At 39.3% G+C, this 26,053-nt stretch overlaps 1 protein-coding gene across 1 annotated transcript; it reads right to left on the bottom strand.

The window, feature by feature from the left end:
• Nucleotides 1-13,755: 13,755 nt before the first annotated feature.
• On the bottom strand, nucleotides 13,756-18,992 carry LOC149300731 (large ribosomal subunit protein eL14-like). Its single transcript, XM_089484781.1, has 6 exons — nucleotides 18,828-18,992; nucleotides 15,712-15,813; nucleotides 15,444-15,538; nucleotides 14,686-14,785; nucleotides 14,131-14,184; nucleotides 13,756-13,818 (listed from the first exon to the last, which is right to left on the bottom strand). The coding sequence occupies exons 1-6, from the start codon at nucleotides 18,990-18,992 to the stop codon at nucleotides 13,756-13,758; spliced, it is 579 nt and encodes a 192-aa protein (XP_089340907.1).
• Nucleotides 18,993-26,053: the final 7,061 nt, after the last annotated feature.

The following is a 26,053-nucleotide window of genomic DNA, read 5'->3' as shown; positions in this document are numbered from 1 at the left end:
CAGAGGTAGTTGAAAACAATTTTAATAAAATCAATGTGGAGAGTTCGGTCTTTCAAATAGTGACCACTCTTCCGTGACCTGTTTGGGGAGATCATCTTATCACCCCAAGTCCAGCCCAGGGAGCTGTAAAATTGATGGTCGTCAGTGTTGTTGCAACACAGACATCCATCACTGCTCCCACGTGGCCACCTTGCAACAGTCTTGAGTTCCGGCGAAGTTGCTCTTCAGTTAAGGTAGACGGGAAGTCCTATCCTTGTCCTGCCTCTGGTCGCACCTGCTAATTAAAGTGCACCAGTTTAGCTATCTGAGATGTTGGGCGAGTACGATGTAGCTCCTTCATAACTTAGAGCTTCTTGCATTGCCTCCTGTTCTACCGGGGGTCTCATTACATATACTCCCCCTCGTCAAATGAGTGAGACATCACATACCATTCAGCTATCATATCCATTAACCCCTTAATGACAATTGCCGGTTCTGGCACGACATGGAAAAACAAGTCGTTTACGACAAATGACGTGCCAGAACCGGCACGTCTTTAAACGGGTGCAGAAAGCGATCTACGTTCGCTTTCTGCACCCAAACGGCGTTGCTGTAATGCCTCGACCTCGATCAGCCAGGGCGTCAACAACCGCCATACATTGTATGGCAGCGGACGCCCGTTTTAAAAGCGTTTAGGAGGCGATCAACGATCGCCTCCTAAACTTAAATGGTGTCGCTGGAATGCGTCGATCAGGAGGCATCCAGCGACACCAAACACTTACCTCTAGATGGACTGTGACCGCTCCGGAGAGCGGTCACAGCCGCAGCTGCTGGTGATCTTCGCCATCAGCAAGATGGCGGCGGCCCGGGAAAAAAAAAAATAAAGATGAAAAAGTTCGCCAGACCATCTCCAGACCCTCTAGAGAACTCTGGCTCCACTTGCAGGTTGAATACAGGTACTGCATTCAACCATGCAAGTCAATGGAGCCCAGCTTTCTAATCACAGTGTGATTAGTAAAAATAAATTAAAAAATAAAATAAAATTAATAATAATTAGAAAAAAATAGTAAAAAAACAGTAAAATGTAAAAATAATTTCCCACTGATGTCACTATCAGGGGAACCTTCAAGTTGAAAAAAATGTTTAAATTTTTTTTTAAAAAAAGGCAAAAAAAATAAAATATATATATAAAAAATATATTTTTGTGAGCAACTCCTAAAATTAGCACATTAGCTTAAAACAATTCTCGCATTGGAAAGAGTTAAAATATTGGCATATTAAATGCCCATGGGGTGTCTACTTTAAAAAAATGTATGATTTGATGGGGTAAATTGAATTGGCCAGGTTCAACAAGGTCCCAATTAACACGGGGGGAAGGATGGCCACACATCTAATTTCCAATTAGAAAAATGCACACGTACCAAATGTGGCCTTTTAGTTCCCCCAAAAAATGACAAACCCATGCATGTGGGGTATCACTGTACTCAGGAGATGTTGCCGAACACATATTGGGGTGTCGTGTGACAGCGGCATATACCAGGGGCTGTAAATTCATACATTACATAGGTGTGCATGCAAAGAGTTAAAATACCAGCATTTAAAATACCCTGGGGTGTCTAGTTTTCAAAAATATATGGTTTTGTTGGGCACACTGAAGTGGCCCGGCTCAAAGATGTACCAAATAGGGCATGGGCAGTAGATCCCCATATGCCAAAGTTCAACATTGAAAAATGCGCATGTCCCAAATGTGGCCCTTTTGCCCCCAAACAGCCAGGCAAAATCATTCATGTGAGGTATCGCTGTACTCAGGAGATGTTGCTGAACACATATTGGGGTGTTTTGTGATAGTGACATATACGAGAACCTTTTAATTCATACCTGAAGTAAAATGTGTGTGACAAAACAAATGCAAAAAAATGACTACCACAAAGTTTGACAAAGACTGGTGGTAGATATGGTGCATGGAAAGAGTTAAAATACTAGCATTTGAAATACCCTGGGGTGTCTAGTTTTCAAAAATATATGGCTTTATTTGGCATACTGAAATGGCCCGGCTCAAAGATGTACCAAATAGGGCATGGGCAGTTGATCGCCAAACGCCAAAGTTCAACATTGAAAATGCGCATGCCCCAAATGTGGCCCTTTTGCCCCCAAACAGCCAGGCAAAATCATTCATGTGAGGTATCGCTGTACTCAGGAGATGTTGCTAAACACATATTGGGGTGTTTTATGATAGTGACATATACCAGACCCTCTTTATTCATACCTAAAGTAAAATGTGTGTGAAAAAACAAATGCAAAAAAAATTACTACCATAAAGTTTGACAAAGGCTAATGGTAGAATTAGTGCTTGGAAAGGGTTAAAATACTAGCATTTGGAATACCCTGGGTTGTCTAGTTTTTAAAAAAATATAACTTGATGGGGTAAATTGCATTGGCCGGCTTCAAATATACCCGAAATGGCACATGGGGGGAAGAATTACCGGATTTGGAAAAAATGGCTTTGAAATAGCAAGACGCTACCTGTACTTATTGCCCCATAATGTGTAGAAAAAAGCAAAAAAACATAAAAATATTGGGTATTTCTAAACTCAGGACAAATAGTAGAATCTATTTAGCAGGTTTTTTCATTACCTTTTCTAGATGAGTAAAAGATTTTCCAACTAAAAGTTAGAAACAGTCATTTTTTTCAAAATTTTTCACCATATTTTATACTTTTTTTAATAGTAAATAATATGATACAATCAAAACAATGTCATCTAAAGAAAGCCCTTCTTGTCCTGAAAAAAACAATATATAATGTGTGTGGGTTCAGTAAATGGGAAAGAAGAAAATTACAGCTAAACACGAGCAGCGCAGAAATGTTAAAACGGCCATTGTCACGAAGGGTACAAAAAGTAAAATCAGCCTTTGTCACGAAGGGGTTAAAGAACATATGATGGCTGGAGTGACCGTATTAAAGATGGTCCTACACTAGATTTATCCTGCCATACCTTTCCCATCCTGCCTACATTATTGGAATTCAATCTAAATAAAGTTATCTTTTAAACTAAAATACGTGCCATTTTTGTATATAATAACACAATTTCCGTGAGCATGTTTATGCTGCATAAATAGATAACATGAATCACTTTGGCTGCAGTTGCTGGCAGCTGCCTTTGTTATATCGTTAAATGATTTCAAATAAATCCTGGAAGAAAAATATGTTTTGCTGAAAGTAAGGTTATATAACAACATAAGAATTGTGTTTTTATATTTTTTATACTGCTAATTTAATCTCTAACCAATGCTTTATTAAAGCTGGGGATGTGGAACATCTATAACAGAATTTGACGTTGAAAGATGATGTGTCCTGGGTCATCAATGCTGATTTAAATCATTTGAGAGAAAAAAAAGAATGGGTTCCTAATTCACTTCATAAAGGGAGAGCAAATCATCTTTAATGTCAATATTGCTGTCACGTCCACTCTGGATCATACATATGTCAGTAATTACATGAAGAGATTAGTAAACTATCGTCAAAGACACATTCACAATGGGCTATTTGCCCTAGGGCCACTGGGGGCAAAGGACTCCCACTTACTATTTCACTATGTGTGGACATTCACTTGGCTGATTAACATTCGTGCAGCTTTGTGGGAACAAAAACTTGCTTTGTATGATAGCCTGGCTTTGTCTGGGGTCCCCATTTTGTCCCTAAAATATGATTTCTGGGGATGCTAGTGATTATGGCTTGCTAATGCACTATATATATATATATATATATATGTAATTTTAGGCAGGTGTGAAAAAATACTGTAAGGTTCTTAGTTAAATTATGTGTGCGCTGAATGCTTGTGCAAATGTTAACCTCAAATTCTTTCAAGATAATTACTTTCAAGATAATTTTGGCACAGCTTCTCTCTCTCATGGCTAATAAGACTGTATTGCCATGTTTTAATATAATACAAAGGATATTGAGGACGAGACACATATAGATACGTCTTAGATCAAAAATGTCACACAATCACAAAAGCACTGCCGTTTCTGTTTGATGGACACATTAAAGTCCCATGCTAAACCTTTTTTCCCTATCTTAGGTAAAATGCAGGCCACAGAAGAATACTTGAATACTAGAATCACAAGCTTTTCATGCAGCTAACCCAATTTTCATTGCTTTCTATACGTTCTCTCATTTTCAATCTGATCCTGTCAAGAATCCCAATTATCCTTGGCATCCACGCCTCTTGTACTTGGCATCATGCTTGCATTTTGTATAAATATGGTTATGATTTTGCTAGAACGTGAAGGCATTGCAATGAAGATTGAAAAATGTAATAATCAGAGTTATATTCGGAAGAACTCAGCCTTTATGTGCCTAATCTTTGAGCAATGACAAATGCCTGTGTAAAGGAAGGAATCTAGACTGGGGATGTAATAAAGTCCTTGCTCAAATATAATGGCTTTATGTAAATTAACCTAGGATATAAAAATTCCTACAATACAAAATGTAGCGCTATGTGCTCCTCCAAAAGATTCTTATAGCTATATAGCTGCCAATAGTTCAAAATCTCTTCAACATTCCTGAAACTCAGACTTACAACCAGTGTTCCCTCTAAGCTGTGCGCTTTCAGAGGGAGCGCACACGAACAAAAATTGTGCGCACAACCAGTAGCGTACCGAAGGGGGGGGGGGCGGTCCGCTACCGGTTGTGTGCACAGCACCCCTGCAGAGACGGACAGTAATGTCCGCCGCTAGAGGAGCAAGCTCGGTTGGGGAGATCAAGGATCTCCCACCAACCGGCTTAAAATCAATCAAGGGAGTGGGAGGTCTGTTAATACAGACCTCCAATCCTGCTCCCTTGTGACAAACTGAATGTTTGTGAATGAGTGTGTGTGTGATAGCATGGATGTGTAAGTGTGTGGGGGGGATAGCATGGCATAGGGAGGCTGTAATCATATTCCTATCATGCTCAGGTTCCAGCATGTACTGGCTGCCTGGGCATGATAGGAGTGAGATTGCTGGTAGCAATTATATATTTTTTTTGTTAAATTTTGGTGTGTTAACCACACCTTTATTAAATAAGTAATAAAGTAACACACCAAAATTGGACAGAAAAATTCGATAACAATATTAATTTATATATATATATATGATTGCTAACAGCAATCCCACTCCTATCATGCCCAAGCAAACAGTACATGCTAGAACCTGGGCATGATGGGAGTGTGATTGCTGTTAATCATATATATATATATATATGTTATTGATTTTTTTTGTCTAATTTTGGTTTTACTTTTAATAAAAGTGTTTTTTTTATTTTTGTTTTTAAAGGTGTGTGGGGGGGTCATTTTCAGTTTCAGTCAAATGAATGCTAAATTTTCAGGTCCAGAATTTTCATTTCGGTGCATCCCTATATAGATTTATATAGTATATATATATATATGATACTAGGCCAGACACTAAAGTGGTAGGCCTACACCACATCAATGTTTGGCTTAGTATATAGTGATTGGGGTTATGCTGCATTATTGTTAATGTCTGGCTCAATGTATAGTGATAGGTGTTATGTTGTACCACGGTCAATGTGTGCCTCTCTATATAGTGATAGGTGTTATGCTGTACCACCGTCAGTGCTTGCCTCGGTATATAGTGATAGATGTTCTGCTGTACCACTGTCAATGTTTGCCTCAGTATATAATGATAGCAGTTATGCTGTACCACCGTCAATGTTTGCCTCAGTATATAATGAAAGCAGTTATGCTGTACCACCGTCAATGTTTGCCTCAGTATATAGTGATAGGTGTTATGTTGTACCACCGTCAATGTCTGCCTCAGTATATAGTGATAGGTGTTATGTTGTACCACCTTCAATGTCTGCCTTAGTAAATAATGATAACAGTTATGCTGTACCACCGTCAATGTTTGCCTCAGTATATAGTGATAGGTGTTATGTTGTACCACCGTCAATGTTTGCCTCAGTATATAGTGATAGGTGTTATGTTGTACCACCGTCAATGTCTGCCTCAGTATATAGCGATAGGTGTTATGTTGTACCACCGTCAATGTCTGCCTTAGTAAATAATGATAACAGTTATGCGGTACCCCTGTCAATGTTTGCCTAACGATAGAAGCTATGCAGTTTTAAAGTGTGTGTGTGGGGGGTCCCACGAACAGGATCCGCCCCAGGTGCCAAATACTCTAGGTACGCCCCTGCGCACAACAGTTTTTCCCAATTTTTTTTTATCCTTTATGCGGCCTGGAGCCTCCGCTCGTGATCCGCTCATAATTTACTTATGCAGTGAGAATTTCACCTTTAAAAAAACATTACAGTAAGTAATACTGTTGTGTAACTAATACTACATTATCACACTATAATGTAGTGTTATTAACCATGAGCGAGCTGTTCCAAAAATATAGAATAACAATTTAAATTTAACGTTTGCAGAAGCATATTGTGCGCACAAAATTTTGGCTCTGGGAAAAATTTTGCACAAGAGAAATTTTCTGCGCACACCACCTAAGAAAAATTAGAGGGAACATTGCTTACAACCCATAATCAGGTTGTTTCAGTGTACAATAATTATTAAAGAGTTGTTACTATGATATGTCCACTAATTTTGTCTGCTCAAGGCAGCCAATTACTGTGAGAAAAGCCAAAAATGCATGTGTGCAGAAGGACTTGTTAGACCCTCTGAAATTCTAGTGTGTGATCGCAGGAGCTGGCTGGTAGCTTGAAGTTTGAGTACCGTGTGCTTCAAGTACATATGAGGGCAGAAATGTATCTTAAAGCGCTGCCCATTGTTGATTGGAGGTCCAAATAAATAGGGTCAGTTGCAGTTAGTTCCCTATAGTAAAGATGTCAGTGTTAATTGTGGCTCTGGGTGAGCCTTCAAAATTACATCTTTCCTCATTTCAAAATTAGGTATTTCCATCATAGCATCATGTCTCAGTATGCTTTCCATGCCATCCCTCTATTTCTGTGCCCCTTGATCTTTTGGTAGGTAGTGCTCTCCCAACCTACCTAAAGCCAATGGCATTCCAATACTCTTTTCCAAAAATATAGCAGGAGACCATATGGTAGTAGTTACTCTAGACCTTTCTTGAGAGTTTGGAATCTGAACAGCGTGTTGGACCAAGTCCCCACTGAACATATTGTGGACTCAATGAAGCACTCTCAGTGACTCAACGAAATAATTTACTAAAGAAAATCCCCAATAGGTTTCGTTGTGAGGTAGGTCCATGTTTACCTAGTTCAGCTGCCAAGGGTCCTTTAGTAATCATCAAATCTTAATGTTGTTTTGTAACAATTAGTAGATCGCCCCCCTTATATTCCAAATGCTCTTACTGATTAAGTAAATGTTCATCCTCATTTATCGAGGGAATAGTCTAGAAGGTTTAACTCTTTGACACTAGTAAAAAACAAATGCCTTCTAAAAGTTAAATAGCTGAATCTGGCTTGCTGGTTTGCTAACGTGTCACTGCATGAGAAATTTTGTCTCAAAGCCAAAGCATTTAAAACTTAGACATATAAAATGCTTCTTCCTTGGAGGTCTCACAGACATATACGCAGACTCACAAGAAAGCATGTATAGCCTAATCGTTTTGGCTGGAGCAGCAAATCCCCAGACGTCCGCAGTGGTGCCATGCATGGACGATGGAACATCGACTGGAGAGTTTTATTTATAATGTGTTGGACCAAATTCATTAACAACAACTTGCCTGAAATAATGAGTCATTTATCTCTCCCACCAAATAAATAAATAAATACATATTTTAATAAAAAAGATACAGAGCTGAGAAACATTTACAGAAATTTCATATTAAAATGACATAGTTTCACATGCTGAAATTAATTCAACAGCATAAAAGTGTAAACAAAATTCTGTAATGCAAGATATCTCATTTCTGTAGCCAAATATATTTGTCAGTTCACCTATTTTTCAAGCGTAGTCTCATCAAGCTCATAAATGTTACATCCCATTCACCTTGTAGACTTCACCAGCGACTAAAGCTTCTATCTCTGTGTCCACAGACAGTGCCTTGCAAAAGCACTCACCGTCCGTTGGCATTTTTCCTATTTTGTTGCCTAATCTGGAATTAAATGGCTTTGTAGAGCCACCTTTTGAAGCAATTACAGCTTTATTATTTTATTTTTTGTTCTTTAAGCTATGTCTTTTCTGTCCACTCTTCCTATGGCCCTATGGACAGATACTCCAATCTCCGCTGAGGAGCTTTGCAGAATTGTCTTTGGTCTCTTTGTTAATGTCTCTCTCTAATTAATGCCCTCCTTGCCTGGTCCATGCGTCTTGGTGGGCCAGGAATATGGTACCACAATAAACCTTTTTAGCTATGAAGAATTAAACAATATTTTATGATGGGCTCATTTATGTCCTTGGAAAAGTGAGTGCATTACTTACCTGTAATACTGCTAAGCTCTTATTTGCATACAGGGGTTACAGTATTTCTTTTTCCCTATGTGGGTGTGCGCCCCATTTGGAAGAGTTGTATAGAGTATTAAGTGTTGGAGGAAAGCTTATTTGGGTGCTGCTGCCTAATTAGGGAAAGTATTATTTATTCATGAACCCCAGTTGTGCGTGTTTGCTTTTCTTGAAAGTTATTGAACTGTACATTAAGAAATGTTTGACAATTATTAAAATTTTTAAATCATGATAGGCTCTTTGTATGGCATGTTAACTATTTTTGTAACTAAAGATTATAATTAAAATATGATACAACTAAAATTGCAGATCTCTATACTAACATAGGATTGGTAGGGCATAGAATAATGTTTATTGGTCCTTCATTTCCTACTTTATAAGGCTAGGTTTCCACTTGGGTTTTTGTCCTGCGTTTTTTTTCTTGATGAAAAACGCCAAGAAAACTGCCACTGCATTTTTCTGCGTTTTGGCGTTTTTTTCTGGAGTTTTTTCTGGCGTTTTAGCCTTTCTGTGGAAATTGCTTTTTTTGACCAGTTTTTCCAGCCTTTACAAGTTAGAAGTTTCACCCAGCTAAAAGGGATTAGGATAAATGGCAAGTATCTGCCCCCTGATGTCATTTACTTGGTAGAGTTCTACTTAAACACCCCGGCGGACCCTTTTGTCACTTTTCTGTGGTTTGTAAGGCATGCTTTATTCCGAATGTCTGCTCCTCTAGGAAGATTGGCCCCAAATGATGGTGCAAATTGTTTGCTGTTGCTTTTGGCAGGCAGGATCCAGTTGGTTTGTTTGTAATGGCATGTTTGTTCCAAATGGTGTAGAATTCAATATGAACTTTGTTTTGTGTGAAACTGTTTGTTTCCAGCCTATTTCTCGTAGGACACACAGATACTGGGTCCATCCTCTGCATTGTAACTGTGGAAAAAACGCCATAAAAAACGCCAAGGCAATAAACCCACATGGCTTTTTCATGGCGTTTTTTCTCTCCCATAGACTTCTATTGGAGAAAAACGCCAAGATTTCCTTGCAAAAAACGCCAGAGTGTCAACATGCTGCGATTTTGAAAAACTGCCACAGAGCCCAAAAAAGCAGAAAAACGCCAAAGAGGACTGAAAAAACGCCGAACAGAAAAACGCCAAGTGGATATGGCATTCTGCGATTTCCTATTGAAGAACAGCTAACATCTGGCTGCAACGTTTTTTCACTAAAAAAACGCCAGGTGGCGCTATTGGTGTTTTTAGCAAAAAAAAACCAAGTGGAAACCTAGCCTAATGGATGAGAAGGTGATAGATAAATCTGAGAGGATGGTAGATAAATGGAACAGCCTCCCATCAGAAGTCATAGCGGCTAACACATTCAGGTAGGGTGACCTTATTTTATTTCGGCCATTCAGGGACACAGTATGGAATGGATGAGATTACACACACAGATGTATAATATATATATATATTATATATATATATATTATTAGGAAGCCTTGGGAACCATGTAGATTTCAGATTTAATTATATATATATATATATATATATATATATATATTTTATTATATATTAGCCCAATTCCATTATTAGAATTTACATAGTCACTACCAGACATGAGCATTTTCAGAGAATTAACCCCTCTATTATCAGACATTAGCAGTTTCAGAGAATTAACCCATTACCAAGCATGAATAGTTTCAAACAATTATCCCCTCTATTACCAGACATAAGCACTTTCAGAGAATTAACCAATCTGTTACCAGACATGAGCAGTTTCAGATAATGTGCCCCTTAATTACCAGATATGAGCAGTTTCAGAGAATTGATCTCTCTATTGCCGGATGTGAGCAGTTTTAGAGAATTAACCATACTATTACCAGACATCACACACACATACACAGTAACACAATCACTCACACACACAATGGGTTTCTTACCTGGTGCTGGCTGAAGATTACACTGAATTCCGTGTGAATGAGCCACTCAACCAATCAGAAGAGACATGTAAGCTCTATAGAGCTCTTGTCATGTCTCCATTGTCACAGAGGCTGTCCCGGACTAGGACATAATGTCCAATTGCAGGACTGTCCTGGGCAATCAAGAACATGTGCTTACCATGCAAGGGAGTTCAAACATGCATGGGGAATGCAAAAAGCTATCCTTAGTCTAAGACACCAGCAAGGACTGATTAAGACCCGAGTCTCACTTTAGGAAAAATGGGCAGAATGGATGGGCCAAATCGTTCTTATCTGCTGTTTATTAAAATAACTCCACCCCCTAGTGGTTCAATTTAGTGTTTTCAAATACGGAACATACATTTCATCTACAAGGCATGCTGAACACATACATCAACAGCTTTACCAAGTCTATACATGCATAATGTGTGTACATTCAGTCAAATTGAAATTATTTTAAATTGATGAAGTAGTCTTTTTGAAAAGACAATGACTTTACCAATTTACACAGGGTTATGTATGGTGAGCAAAAAAATGGCTGATTCAGTCGCTGATCCATTACACAGTTTTGTATAGGCTTCCTACAAATGTGATAGTGGCAAAGAGAGAGCAACAGATTCAGAATGTCATGTGAACAAAAGTGCAAAACTACACAACACTAAAAATATGCATATACCAATATGTCCATGGCTATAAACAACCAAGCTTTAAATGCAGTTTCCAAAGGAAACTCCAGGTGCACTAAAGAGATCTAACTAGATCAAAACACATAGGTGGGAAGTTTAAGGTCATGCAATTCCATGCATGTGCAATCTTTTTCAAAGGCTCAACTGAGTTTATTGAAAGACAGAAGATACATTTCATCTAATCAAATCAATAATCGACACACCTGGGAACTCTCCAGGTTTGACCCGGAGATTGCCGGGTGAGCGTTGCTCCTCCGGTTCGTGGGAGCGGGGTCTTGACACGCCTCGCTCCCCGCCCATTTTTTTTTTTTAAATGGGGGTGTTTCCCGCTGCCATCAGCGGGAAGGCTCCCCGACGTAAGTGGGACCGCCTAACCCCTGTTTCACTATCAGGATTAGGCGGTTCCTGACAAACCACAAATATTCCTTAACATTATACATTAGGAACCAAGATTCTTCAAAGGTACCCTATGGGAATTCCTGGAAAACGCCTATACAGAACATAATATTTTATCTGGTTTTCCAGGGATCTGATCAAAGCCTGTGCTAAAGGACACTCTCGGAACAAATCTAGTCTTGTCTGTACTTCATTTTACAGGGGATTTTTTTCATTTGTGTTTTGTCTTAAGCAGTGTACATTTTGTAAATTTTTTGATGAATGAGTAATTGGCAAGGCCTAGAACCAGCAGTAATCCTATAGGATAGTAGAACCAACTCAAATCACAGATCTACGCACAGAAGGAAACAAGCTTGCAGTACTTAGAAGATGAATGCCAAATCTAAAAGCCTTTTACTTTTTATTTTTTAAAACCAAAATCTTTTCAGCACATTTTTGAAAACATATCTGTAATTGTATACTAGTGATAAAAATATCTAAAAAAACCTCACTTTAAGAAAAAAGAAACTAATATATATTTATGTATATTTTTAGTATACTTTATCAAAATAGTCTATGGCCTAAATGAGGAACAAGAAGAGAACTCAGGGACTGTGTTTATGTACTACATAAAGAGTGGCACAGAATGTGGAAACGTGTTCTGTGGAGTGACTAATCACGCTTCTCGGTTTGGCAGTATGATTGGCCAGTCTGGGTTTGGCAGATGCCAGAACGTTACTCGCCCGACTGCACTGTGGCATTTGGTGGAGGAGGGATAATGGTCTGGGGCTGTATTTCAGGGGTAGGGCCACTTACTTCCAGTGAAGGGAAATCTAAAAGCTTCAGCATACCCAGACATTTTGGACAATGCTATCCTTCCAAGTTTGCAGGAACAGTTTGGGGAAGGCTCTTTCCTATTCCAGCAGGACCCAGTGCACAAAATGAGATCCATCAAGACACGGTTGGATGAGTTTGGCATAGAAGACCTTGGCCCTCACCTCAGCCCCATTGAATACCATTGGGATGAACTGGAATGGAGATTGCGAACCAGGCCTTCTCATCCGACATCATGCTCTTCTGGATGAATGGGCAAAGTATCCCACAGAAACACTAAAATCTTGCAGAAAGCCTTCCCAGAAGAACGGAAGCCGTTATTGTTGCAAAGGGGGAACCAACTACATATTAATGTCTATGTATTTAGAATGCAATAAAAATCCCTGTTGGTGTAATGGTCAGGAATCAACAATTTTGTCCATAGAGTGCATATCAGTTGAGGCCCAGAGGTAACTATGTACTAGAGAGTAGGTAAATGTAATAAGCATCCACCTACTAATGGAACAGTAAAGTTTGCGCTAATTTTTTTCTCTTTCTACATTAGATAGGCAGGGGTTCTTTCTCGGCCATTTTTTGTTAGAAGCACACACTTCAGTAGAAGGATGTTATTTTATACAGACTTGATAACCAATCTGACCTCATTTTCTTCAAACCTTGAAAACTAACTTTTCATTTAATAAATCAGCCATTCCCATAACTTACATATAAAATATCAACACACCTTTAAGATGTAGCAGTAGCATCCAAGTGAATGAAATGGTCCATGAGGGAAACGCTATTAAATGAACACTCTAGAAATGAATACACGCTGTAGTCCATTTTGCACTTTGTGGGGGAAAACCCCACTTGATTATGGTCTCTGTTTCCCGTTTTCAAGCAAATAGTTCAAGAACTTAAGTTGCGAACCTCTATTAAGAAGTACTGGGGATAAACATTACATTTAGTGAGAGAAAGCATACCATGTTTTTGGGGTATCACCTCAACTGGCTTGAAGAATACGGTAATCATAGGAACAACCATGAAGATGTGTTTTCGTCTTTTTTACTAAATAATCCATACAAATTGTTTGACTAGACATAAAAACTGTCATGCTATCGTGCTGTGCTATTCTATATATCTTATTTTAACCTAACAGCAATACAGATTATATTTACTGTACACATTTAACGAACTGTAATGGGTACAATTTGAGAAAGGCGATATAAGTACCCATGGCACAATATAGAAACCTGTCAAACTTGCACCATTACACATAAACAGCTACTATGTGTAAAATGTTATTGCAATCACAGGTACCCAGCCCCACAAGGTAGTAGTGGTAAATTGACCTGATGTAAAGATGTGAGCTTGGCTTTTAAATCCACAGGAGATGAAAAATGTCCTCTAGCATGTGGTAGTCCAATATAATCCCAGTTAAATGATACACTGCAATAAACAAACACCCAATAAAAAAAAAAAAAGTATTAAACACACACACATGATGGTCTATAAAACAGGTTTTTATTCATTGTCCATAAGAAAAAAATTCTTATGCTTTCTGAGTAGCCTGCTTTTGGAGTTTCTTCATTTCATGTCTGATGATCTTGTTTCTCTGTAAAAAGAGGAAGGAAAGTTCATACAAACCATAAATATTACAAACAATCTCTTAACAAGTAAGAAATGTAACTAATTCACATTAGATTATAAAATCAGGAGATAAAGCCCCAACCCCCTCCTAGCTGCAGCTCGTATTACTTGCAGCAACACAAGGATGAAAACAAAGGATATTTGAAGTGCACTCAGATTACTAAACTCTGATACACATACCCAAGAGATCTATATAAAATACAGTTAAAAATGTAAACTACCCTGGCTAACCCATCTTTCCATGAAAAAGATCCAAACAATATAATCTGAGACATACCATTTTCTTTGCCTTCATGACCTTGAAGCGGTCAAAGTCTGTCATCTTTGATTTCTGTAAAGGGGAGAAAAAAAATTAACACCACTTTTATCCTCTGAAGCATGGTTGTCACTGTGTTCTTTATTATCACTAACATAGATCAGTTATCTGCGAGACTCAATATAGAATCACTGACTAGTATAGCCTTGAAACAGATTTAGCAAAGCATATGTTCTTCAGATAATTTAAATATATACATACATATATACTAGGACCACAGGTCCATACATGTATTGTTTGTATGGCATCAGATCTGATCACCAACTCCTTAGGGTATTTGGCATTCTACATATAAGGGAATCACTGAAATGGGTTGAGATACATTCCACCTGAATTTCTGTGACACCACATCCGATAAAACAAATGACGGTTTGAGCGAATCAATCTGGCATTAATCAGCAAGCTTGTTTTATCCTGTTACATTATTAGTCTATATACATGTAAGAGTTCATGCAGTTGACAACCATCCATTGTGGGTAGAAGCAATCCACCTAATATTTTGAACCAACACACTACCTTCTCTCTGGCTTCAATTTTCTTTGCCCAGTTAGTTGCTGCCCATTTCTCGTTAATCTTTTCCTTCTCCCAAGCAACACGAACACACTTTTGACGAGCACTAAAAGAGAAAACAAAAATTACGTTTTTGTGGCAAAATAAGTACAATGCTACAGTGAAATAAGTTGCAGAACACAGAAGATTGTTAAAGATGTGTCTAATAATCTACCGCTTACATAGCTATACTAAGATAACTGACTAACCAAATTCCAGTAAACTCAAGCTTGGGTCTATGGAAGAGCCAACATGACTGCATTTAAAAATGGATTTGTACGAAAAAAACAGATATCCTAGTAAGACCGCATATCCTCAGACTATAAAATGTTAGGAATAGATCACACATTGCTACAGGGAAAAGAGATGCAAAAATTGGAACAATGCAACCCTCCTAAAATATATACCAGTAAGAAAAAAAAAACAGTTTTCATCTAAAGAAAAATCTTTATAAAACTTGGGGGGGGGGTTTACAAACTTCTTAAAGTCTGATCCCCAATAAACACAACCTGCATTCTAAATAAACCATCTGTCATTCCTACCTTAACAATCTTGTTTTCTACATACCCCTGCCAGAGATCTCCTCTCCTACTACCCCATTTCCCATTCAACCAACACCATTATATCAAACTGATAAGTTATTGCCTATTAGATATTTTCAGTGGCCCCTATAGTAACAGTGCTACAGAATCTGCCCCACAAGCAGTCCCATCATACTTTCTTACCTGTGTGGAAACTTAATTACAAAGTCAGTAAGCTGCATGCACTTGAAAGGCATGGCCTGCCTTTTCACACCACTGCAGGGGCCATCTACCAGGGCCTGCAAGGAAAACCATAACCAATTAAGACTCGTATTTCCAAATCTTAAAATGTTAATATTACTTGAAGATGCCAAGAGATCAGAGATTTGAACAAGAACATTAGAGTTAAACTGTTGGTCATACAAAGAAAACAAGAGATGCTAAGATGGCTCTTTAGACAGTTAACACTAACCCTATTTTGGTCTATGACATCAACGATGGCCACTAGTTTGCCAGCATGGGGACCAAAGGAGACATAGGCTATACGGCCAATCTGGACGTAGCGCTTGAACACCTGCAAGACAAAAGTTTACATCCTGTCACAGATCAAACAGAAAGAGTGCCAAGTCCATCACATTCAGAAAAAGTATTCTGATAACATTTCCACCAATGTCAAAACAACATTGAGCATCACGTTAATATATAAAAACCCAGGAAATTAGGACGTTTATCTAATTCTGTATGCTTACTTTACTAAGCACATTCCAGAGCTGATGTCATTTGAATGATTAAAAACTTTATTTAGAATGAACAAGTCGCTGTAGCCTCTGAGTCAGACTAAAGAGGCGCATAGAAGAAAGCTCTCAAAGCTTAAATCTGCACCTTTCTGCTAATGAGGCAGAACAGTAATTCGCATTAATTGAGAGCTCAATATAACAAACCTCGGCATCTACAGAGATGGCGATATTAATGCTGTATATCCATCATCTCAGAGGGTACGATCACAGGCTATACCGCTCATGGCAGCCCTGAGCAGCAACCAGGACACGGAACGGGCAGTGCACGGCTGCATAGAGTGGCCTAAACACCATGTTGTGATTGCCTCAAGCTGGCGGAGAGCGCCGTGTCCAGCTCTCCACGTTTGGACTGCTATAACTAGCGATGTTCTACGTATAGAGGAGGTCCCGTCGGCTGCATTCTCAGCTAGTCTCATAGGCCTGGAGCTGGGCACGGCTCCACGCGGCCCTGGTTGTCGATACCCGTGCAGGCACGTCGGCAGTCTGCTAACTCTCGGAGCGCGACGGATGGCTAATGTAGTGTAAGCGCGATTTTAGCAGCTTTCTAAACGCGTTCCCTCCGCCGACGATGCAAAGCAGTTTCCCAAGCCTTACGGAGCCCGCTCTCACGCTACTCACCATGATGGCGTCGGCGAGCAGAAAGGAAGGAGCAGCTGTAGCGCTTTCCGGATAATCCTGTATGTGTGGCCAATGAGCGCGCGGGGATAGTTCACGTCACACCCCTCGGAGACTAATGGCAGAGAAGGAAAATGAAAGGCTGAATAGAACCTCGGCAATATGATTGGTGAAAAGGTGGAGACAGTCTCCGGACACTAAACACAAGAGACTTAATGTATATCCTTGTCGCAATGGTAGGATGTAGATAGGCAGGTTTAGTTGAGTAAAAAATGAAGCTAATTTTCTATTAGTCTTATTTATGGCACATTTTCATAAAATACATTCGTGTTAGGTTTGTCTATCTCTTTAGAATTGTGGAAAAAAACATTTTCAAAGCTTGTAGTCAGCTGCAGTCATTATTGATGAGGGCAAACTTTAGCAGGTTCCTAACCTAGGGTGATTAATTTAGGATTATTACATTTATTTATGTAGTGCCAGCAGATTCCGTATACACATAATTTATACTATTTATATATCATTGGCATTACTGAACTGTAGAACAACACTGCGGTTCATTCATTCCCACCAAGGATTTCGAGCTCCTAGACAGGAGTAGAAATAGGATTGTAAAATAATGGTGAACGCGCACACAGTGAACAACATAACAAAATAAACGGATGGAAGATATTATATATATATATATATATATATATATATATATATATAAGCTTGGGAGCAGGGCTCTCTCCACCTAATGTATCGATTTGTCGTAGTCTGTCAATTCTCGTCTTGTCATACCCCTTGAATATACGTATTGTATTAAGCGCTGTGTAAATTGTTGGCACTATATAACTAAAAGATAATTTTGATATATATATGCCTTCTTGATGTAAACTTTTCCTCAAATTCTCAAACGATGTGCAGCATAGAAATAAAACACAAATAAAAATGTCTAAACAATCTCATATAAGGAGTAGGAGAGCAGTTTGCTGTGTGTACAGCAAACCCTGCTCTGGTGATTATGTCTCTATTGCTGAGTATCTGCAACCCCTTGTTGATGAGGTTCCAAAAGTGGTGAGTTCAGCCAGACATTTCTTCCAATTATCATGCAGGATGCTGACCAACCCGGGGTTACAGATACTTAGCAATAGAGGCCTAATCACCAGAGCAGGGTTTGCTCTATGCACAATAAGCGGTATTCCTTATATGAGATTGACACATTTGCAGTGACAATATCATACTATTGGTTTTATTTATATAGGTGTTTTATTTCTATGCTGCACATTCTTTAAGAATTTGTGGAAAAGTTTACATCAAGAAGACGTTTTTGAAAAAGGAAGCATATATATATATATATATATATATATATATATATATATATACCGTATTGGCTTGGATATAGGCCGCACCCGAATATAGGCCGCACCCTAAAAGTTTGGTGCTTTTTTAAAGAAAAAGTTTTGTAATAGATATGCTGCCACTCTGTCCCCCCACCCCCGAGATATGCTGCCACTCTGCCCCCCCCGATATGCTGCCACTCTGTTCCCCCCCGAGATATGCTGCCACTCTGTCCTCCCCCCTCGAGAAATGCTGCCACTCTGCCCCCCCCCCCCCCCACTTACCAGAGCAGACTCCCGGGTGTCTTGCGGCACCTGGAGTTGTATACGCGTATTGCGTAGATGTCCCCCTCCGGCCCCGCAAGACACCCTGGAGTCTGCTCTGGTAAGTGGGGGGGGGGGGCAGAGTGGCAGCATTTCTCGAGGGGGGAGGACAGAGTGGCAGCATATCTCGGGGGGGAAACATCTCAAAACCCACTTCTTCAGAGAAGCCGCACCGTCTTAGCTGCTAGAACTTCCCTGTCACTGATACAACCACCTCACTACCTCTCACCCTTTCTATGTGCCTTATATTTGTCACCCCATTGTAAGCTTGCGAGCAGGGCTTTCTCCACCTATTGTCTTAGTCTGTCAGTACTCATCTTGTCATACCCCTTGAATATATGTATTGTATTATAAATAAAAGATAATTATAATAATAATAAATGTTTGGGCGCATCCCAGCCAGCCCCAACTCTGGCTTTTTTTCCAGGTAAAGAATGCATATTAAAGTAATTACAGAGTACTTTAGTATTCGTTTTTCATGGTGGGTCTGTATGGGTACGGCCATCCTTCACCTGCCCCTGTCACCTAGTTACCTCTGCTTCTTCACGTTTTTGGTCTTGCACATTCTCTGCGATACTGAGACCAGAAGTATGAAGTAGAGTGTTAGCCTCGCTTCTCATTCCTAAAGACAAAGAGACCTCTCCTTGCTCCGGACCCAGCACATCCTCAGGGCTACATCTGTGTATGTAGACTGCCATTTGTCGTAAAACTGTTCTCTGTTTGTTAGAAGCTACTCCCATTTGTACCACTAGGTGTCTCCCTACCCATTCATTTTGATTGTACTCTACAGTTAAGCAATGTATTTGTGTATATAGATCAACAGAATGAAAATATTTAAATTACTCATTCTCAAAAAAGTTAAGAATAATAGCTGATTATTCACACATTATATGGCCTTCTACAGTATGTTATATTGTCATGGGAACAGGTCTAGTGTTGGGTGACAGCAATGTGTATTAAGGGTTGAATGAAATGACTTTGATGTGTTTTTAATGAGCATTCCTAATCATCTTAATTTTAACCCCTTAAGGACAAGGGGCGGTCCCAAAACCCATTGAAAACAATGCATTTTGAGCCCGTACATGTACGGGCTTTGTCATTAAGGGGTTAAAGTATTTCTGTCCACCACTTGCTGTGTTCTTGGTGTCCATATTTAATGACGATGACCTCAGGGGCAGATTAACAATGGGCCATTTGCCCAAGGGCCCTAAATGGAATTTATCTAATTCTGTATGCTTACTTTACTAGGCACATTTAACCCCTGCGTGACCTGACCGTCTTTTAATACCATTTGTGACAATCGTTAAAGTACAAGTACCGTATTGCTATTTTATAAGGGAGTAAAATGCCCCCTTAAACAAATGTATTATTGTTAAACTTTTTTTCTTGTAACTGGATAGTTTACAGGAGTCTTTGTGATTTTTATATTTTATAACATTTTAATTTATTTTTTAACTATTTTTAATTTATATTTTACATTTACAGTACTCCATTGCCCTGCATTGCTGATTGTTGTACCAGCAATCAGCCTGCAGAGGTCTTGGAACCTTTTTGCTCTTATCGGTTCCAGGGCGCTGTCATCTTGTTAAAGGCATGCTGCCTTCCAATATGACTCTTTTAATAATACATACCGTATTTGCTCGATTATAAGACGACCCCCCAAAATCTGAATATTAATTTAGGAAAAAAAGAAAAAGCCTGAATATAAGACGACCCTATAGGAAAAAAGTTTTACCAGTAAATGTTAATTCATGTAAACTATTACATTTTTTAATAAAAGCTATGATTGAGAAAAATATTTTTTGGTTTTTATTTCCTTGTATTTTCCAACCTGCCCCCAGTTACGCAATCTGCCCCCAGGCTTGCCACTCCAATATGGCACTGTGGCCCATGATATGCCTTTTAACCCTCTATATACCACTGTGCCCCATGATATGCCTTTTAACCCCCTATGTGCCACTCTGCCTCCAGAAATGCCTTATACCCCTATATGCCACTCTGGCATTTAGGGGGTTAAAAGGCATATTATGGGGCAGAGTGGCATATAGGGAAGTATAAGGCATTTCAGGAGGCAGAGTGGCGTTCAGGGGGTTATAAGGCATTTCATAGATCACTCTGCCTCCAGAAATGCCCTATGCCCCCATTTAACACTCCCCACACACACACACACACACTTACCGGGGCTTCCAATTTCCTGCTGTATACCGGGGCAGCAGTCTTCCTTCTGTCTCCCCCCATTTAACACCCACCCCACACACACTTACCGGTGCTTCCAATTTCCTGCTGTATACCGGGGCAGCAGTCTTCCTTCTGTCTCTCGCTGCAGCCGGAAGGAGATGTGGCTAGCAGCGGGGGTTGTCTGCGTCCATCGCGCAGACCTTCCCTGGCTGTCAGAGATCAGAGTTCCCCACACCGGTGCGGGGAACTCTGATCTCTGACAGTCGGGGAAGGTCTGCACGATGGATGCAGACAACCCCCGCTGCTAGCCACACCTCCTTTCTGCTGCAGCGTAAGTTGTCTACGCGGATCGCGTGGACGTCCTCCCGCTGCCCCGGTATACAGCAGGAAATTGGAAGCACCGGTAAGTGTGTGTGGGGTGGGGGGGGAGTGTTAAATTGGGGGGAGACAGAAGGATCCAGGTCCCCTGGATCTATGAGACTATGAGACTAAGATCCAGATCCCCCGCAACGCTGCAGGGGACCTGGATCTTAGTCTCATAGTCAGACCTCTATTTGAGGTCTGATTAGAAGACGACCCCGATTAGAAGACGAGGGGTATTTTTCAGAGCATTTGCTCTGAAAAAAACCTCGTCTTATAATCAAGCAAGGGGTATGACAAGATTAGAATTGACAAACTAATACAAACCCATACATTAGGTGAAGAGGGCCCCGATCACAAGCTTACAATGTTGAGAGTTGCTGACTTCCTTCCTAAGCTCTTTTCAGCAGCAGATCACAAGGCACCCCTGAAAATTATTTTGCATTGCAGCAACACCTGCTAAACGAAGAAAGTGATCATCTATCACTTTCTAAGCTCATTTAACCCCATGACATGCCAGGCAGATCAGTTGTCCTAAACTGCGTGTTTTTCTGTGACGTGCATGGCATGTCAATTGTTGTTAGAGGGCCTTCTAAGCTATCTGTATTGAAGACATTTTAATTATTTTTCTCTGAATTTGTAAAGACAATATTGTACTAACCATCCGCAGAGGCTCATACATCAATGCTTTTTTTCATTCAGTTTTTCATTGTAAGAACATTATGCTTTTGTATGTCTAGATTATTTGTGCCCGACCTAGCTTCGAAATACATTTATTATTTGTATTGCCCATTTCCTTTTTTAATCTGCAAACATCTAACTGTATCTGACACATGGGAGCTATAAATGAAATGTGCACAGACAATTCTGCTCACAGCAATTCTCAAATTATACCCAATCATATCTTGTGTGTGAAATGCATTAACAATTTTCCTGCTTATCAAAAAAAGCCCTATACGAAAGGTGTCCTACTAGTGAATCACTGGCAGGGATGTAACTAGAAGTCACAGGGCCCCAGTACAAACAATGACTCCCCCCCAACTTCTCCAAGCAACATGTCCCACAGTGCCAGCATTGTCATCACACCGCTTTTCTGTGCTATTTTAGCCTCCAAACAAGTAGCCCCATACAGCTTGCCCCTTCTAACTTAGCCCCCAAACAGCTTGCCTGTGCCATCTCAGCCACTAAACAGCTTACCTGTGCCTTTCTATCTCTGTGCAGACTGATCCAGCATGCAGGAAATGTATGTTATGTTACTTCCTGCAAGCGGGATCAGACTGCGTGCAGGGAGAGAGTGTGAGAGATCATCCAATCGTTGCTGCAACCAGCAGATTTTAAAAGGGTACCCTAGAGTGGCGGGCCCCGATCACTGGATATTTGTATTTTAAGTTCTGCTGTCTTCATTAAATGCACGTGTAAACATTTTCACACAATGTATCCAAAAATAGATGGGCAGATTGATGGGAAATAAAATAACAAACAATATTACAGTCTGTACTTATGTAACTACTTGGTGAATGCTAGTGTAACATTGCTATTTTTCTTGTAAGTGATAAATAGGCTTTTATTATGAATCATTGTGTATGTCATGTATTGTAAATATGTTAACACAAATAAACATCCAGTTTAGTAAGAAATAACCTTTTATTGGCTATATTGTTCCCAATGTTAAAGTGAATCGAAGTCTTGATATGGGTCCTTGCTGACTTTGGCTAGGCAAACGGTAAATACATTTTACGGATACGGCCTAGGGAAAGCTGCAACATATGACATGGTTGCCTGTTCCCTCATGCAGGGCTCGTCTTAGCAGGGGGCACTGGGCAATGGCATATTTTTCCTAGGGGGACAGATCTGAAGTTGTAGCATCTCTGTGCAGCTTTACAAGTGCGAATTGCCCTTTTGTGACAGATATCACTATACCCCCCTTTGCTCTCTGATGTTCCTCCTTTCTGATTAATCAGAATGTGTTATGTAAACATATTATAATTGTGAACAAAGGGTATTCTTGACTGGGTGCTATTTTGTCTACAACAATACCTGCTCTCAAATAAGTCTAATGGTTAACAATAAAAATACACATCAAACCCTCTGTGGAGGAGAGACTTTTCTACTATTACAGGTTGCAATTATAGCTTAGAGAGGACTATCTGAACTTTCCCTGTTCTAAGTTAAATACAATTTTCATTCAAGACCATCATATACAATGTCTTATTTGACCCTATTTCACTCTGGAGGCATAGGGGTTTATTCACTAAACTTGGAGTTGACAGCATAGTTAATTTCCTGAATTCAATATGTATTTTATAGGGACGTCACTGGCAAAGTTCTCTCCAGAAAGGGTTGAGCTGTCTTTGCATTATAGCCATCAGTGTTTACAGCCCCATCTACAATATCATGATGCAGAATAGCTCCCAGTAGTTGCAAATTCTACTTCTAACTCATTAGTGAATAAACCCCCTAAGAGTTCAGGATGGTCCTCTTAAGCGGTTTTTAGCTGGTTAATGAACTTTATATCAGTTTGCTTCAACCAATCACCTGAGTTCCTGCCATGTCCAGCCACAAAATAGATTCTTTAAATGAAGATTACTGAACCTGACATAACATTACAGGGATTTCAGTAATTTGTCAAATTGTCACAGTGCAAAAGAGCTGCTTACAATCAAAAATGTTGTAATATCTTATGGTCTTGTCATTGGGTAATTTGTTATCTAAATCATGAGTACACTTGTGTTCCCAGGTGAGGCATCACCTACCTGGTTTTACTGGGTGTATATGTATATGATTGATTATCTCTTTTACTGTGCATTCTCAAACTTTAGAACCATGCAGACTACACTCTCAACACAATGCCTGTTCCACTGCCGTATCTATGGAGATCAATTAGTGTTGTATTCACAATAAAGTCTGTAACGTATTTATGACATCATAGGATCACAGCTGAACCTGGTCAATTGGAAGCTTTGGGTGGGCAATGGTGCCAATTTCACTACAGCAATGGAAACTGGGATGTTTTTCATGGAAACACTATTCAGAAGAAATTTAGGGGACCATCCATGCTTTTATCCATTAAAAGAATTAGCCAATTAGCCATACCTGATCTTTTAAGCCCAGTAAGCATAATTTCCCAATATCACTACAGTAACTTGATAACAAAGAGGAAGATGCCAATTGAGCATCATTTGGTCGAGTATTAATAAATATGAGATACCTGGAATGTATTTGAAATTGGGATAAAACCATAACTCACATGTGTATAACTTAATAATAATGAATGTGATACATTTAGAAAATGATATTACCTTTCAAGTGTTACTGCTTGAAGCCAGGTGCCCCCTATGGCCTGTTTGCTAATTGAAGTAATTTCTACATTACATTTTTTATGTTTGGCAGCCCTGTAGCTTAATCTATTGTTTTTTTTAAATGCTAGGAAACAAGCTATAAACTGCTGTGCCCAGGCACGCAAGAGCTCGCAATTATGTTCTGTAGCACGGGACACGAATTCAGGCATTGTACTGGTAACATAGATTTTGTTATTTGGTAAATAAAACAGTCTTTGTGGGGCAAATATACATATAGCAAATTTATTAGCAAGTGTATATGTAAAAATGTTCATGGGTGCTGGTGGCTTAGATGTTTAAGTTTTACTTAGTTATAATGTAAGAAAGTTTTACTTTGAGAAGGTAGTAGATGTTCAGCCCATGGTCTGCTTTGGTCTCATTGGTACCTGTTTATTTAATCATCTCCACCGCTCCACCGCCAGGGTTACCTAGCAACACTATGAGTTTCCGTTAATATAGGCCGGCAGTGGAAGTGACAAAACAAACAAATATAATTAATATAACAAACAGTTATAATTACATAATGGGACTTTCTTGTAAAATTGGTGCAACTATTAGATGCTAACAATTTCAATTGACTATTTAATTTCCCTGAGACTTCACAGGTTATCTTGGTATGATCCATTGCCATAAAACCATACTGACTCAAACTATTCATTTTTTACAAATAATATTTTAAAAGGAAAATAAAAGGTCATTTACATAGTAAACGGCCTTTAAAAGTATAATTGCCAGAAAATATTGCACAAGTTATATTTATAATTATATCTTATATCATATATTTAATTTTAGCTTCCTTTTCTGGTCTTTCTCAGTCACATCTTGCTCAGTTTTGCTGGACTGTTTGTAATTACGGGTATTTAACATCGCACTAAGCCATTTTAAGCAGAATAGTCCATCTCTTAGGATTCCTGAATACAGTAGGGCTGGTTGGGGAAATAAGAGGTCCCCTTACTAACCTGCATACCTCCCTGACCTAGGTTTCCTCACACTCATACATCTGATACTGAGCCCTGGGATATGATACAGTTGCTGTAAATAATGTGCCGGAAAGGGGACATGGAAGCCTGTGCCAATGAAGGTACAGATTCTCCCTAGACAACTAGGCTAAGCAGGATCTCTATCTAGGTTGTTGTGTCTATCTGGTTCAGAGAAGCACTTAAGATTTTTTACCACAACCATAAAGAGAGATCATCTGTATGTCTGTGTGGTTTGGCTGTGAAGACAGGAAGAGTACAATGGCTGTATTCTTTCCCTTCATTTATAATTCTAGTAACTAAAGGGCATCTAAAATGTTTCATCATTGGGTTATTTTTTCTACTTAATGATCGTTATAGTTTTCCTTTATGAGAGCAAACATCCCTTTTTATACTCTTTAGTGAATTGGTATACAACCTGAAAAAGTAATAAAATACATGAATGCAACTAAAAACCATATGTTATGGACAAAATCCCTATTTCACAACACCCTAATACATATTTACCACCAATTCAATCTTAGGAAGAGCCTCTTAAAAGGCACTCATCACTCACTGAACAGGGTGGCCCTTTTTCTCACTACAACAGGAGCTACAGATCAAGAAAAAACTCATGGTCAGCTGAAATAACTCCAAACAGTATACAGTACATAGTTTGATAAACATATACCTTGTTGTATTTCTCACATTGATAAACTGCAAAATGTTCCATTTTTGAATTCCAATGTTATTGTAATTATTTTTGGCTGCATTAAAACCATCTGGCTCCAATGAGTTCAACCCAACCCTGTCTGAGCAATGTCTGAATATTTGCACTGGATGTCTGTATTCCACTATAGCTACAGGCATTTATGTTTCATTGCTGTTTTCTATCAGCTTGTTCACATGAGCACTGATGGGTTACCT

This window comes from Sceloporus occidentalis, unplaced genomic scaffold (assembly GCF_023333645.1).
Source record: "Sceloporus occidentalis isolate IW3139 unplaced genomic scaffold, rSceOcc1.0.p SCAF_23, whole genome shotgun sequence".
Taxonomy (NCBI): domain Eukaryota; kingdom Metazoa; phylum Chordata; class Lepidosauria; order Squamata; family Phrynosomatidae; genus Sceloporus; species Sceloporus occidentalis.
The sequence above is the reverse complement of the archived record's forward strand: the minus strand, read 5'-3'. Positions and strand labels throughout refer to the sequence as shown.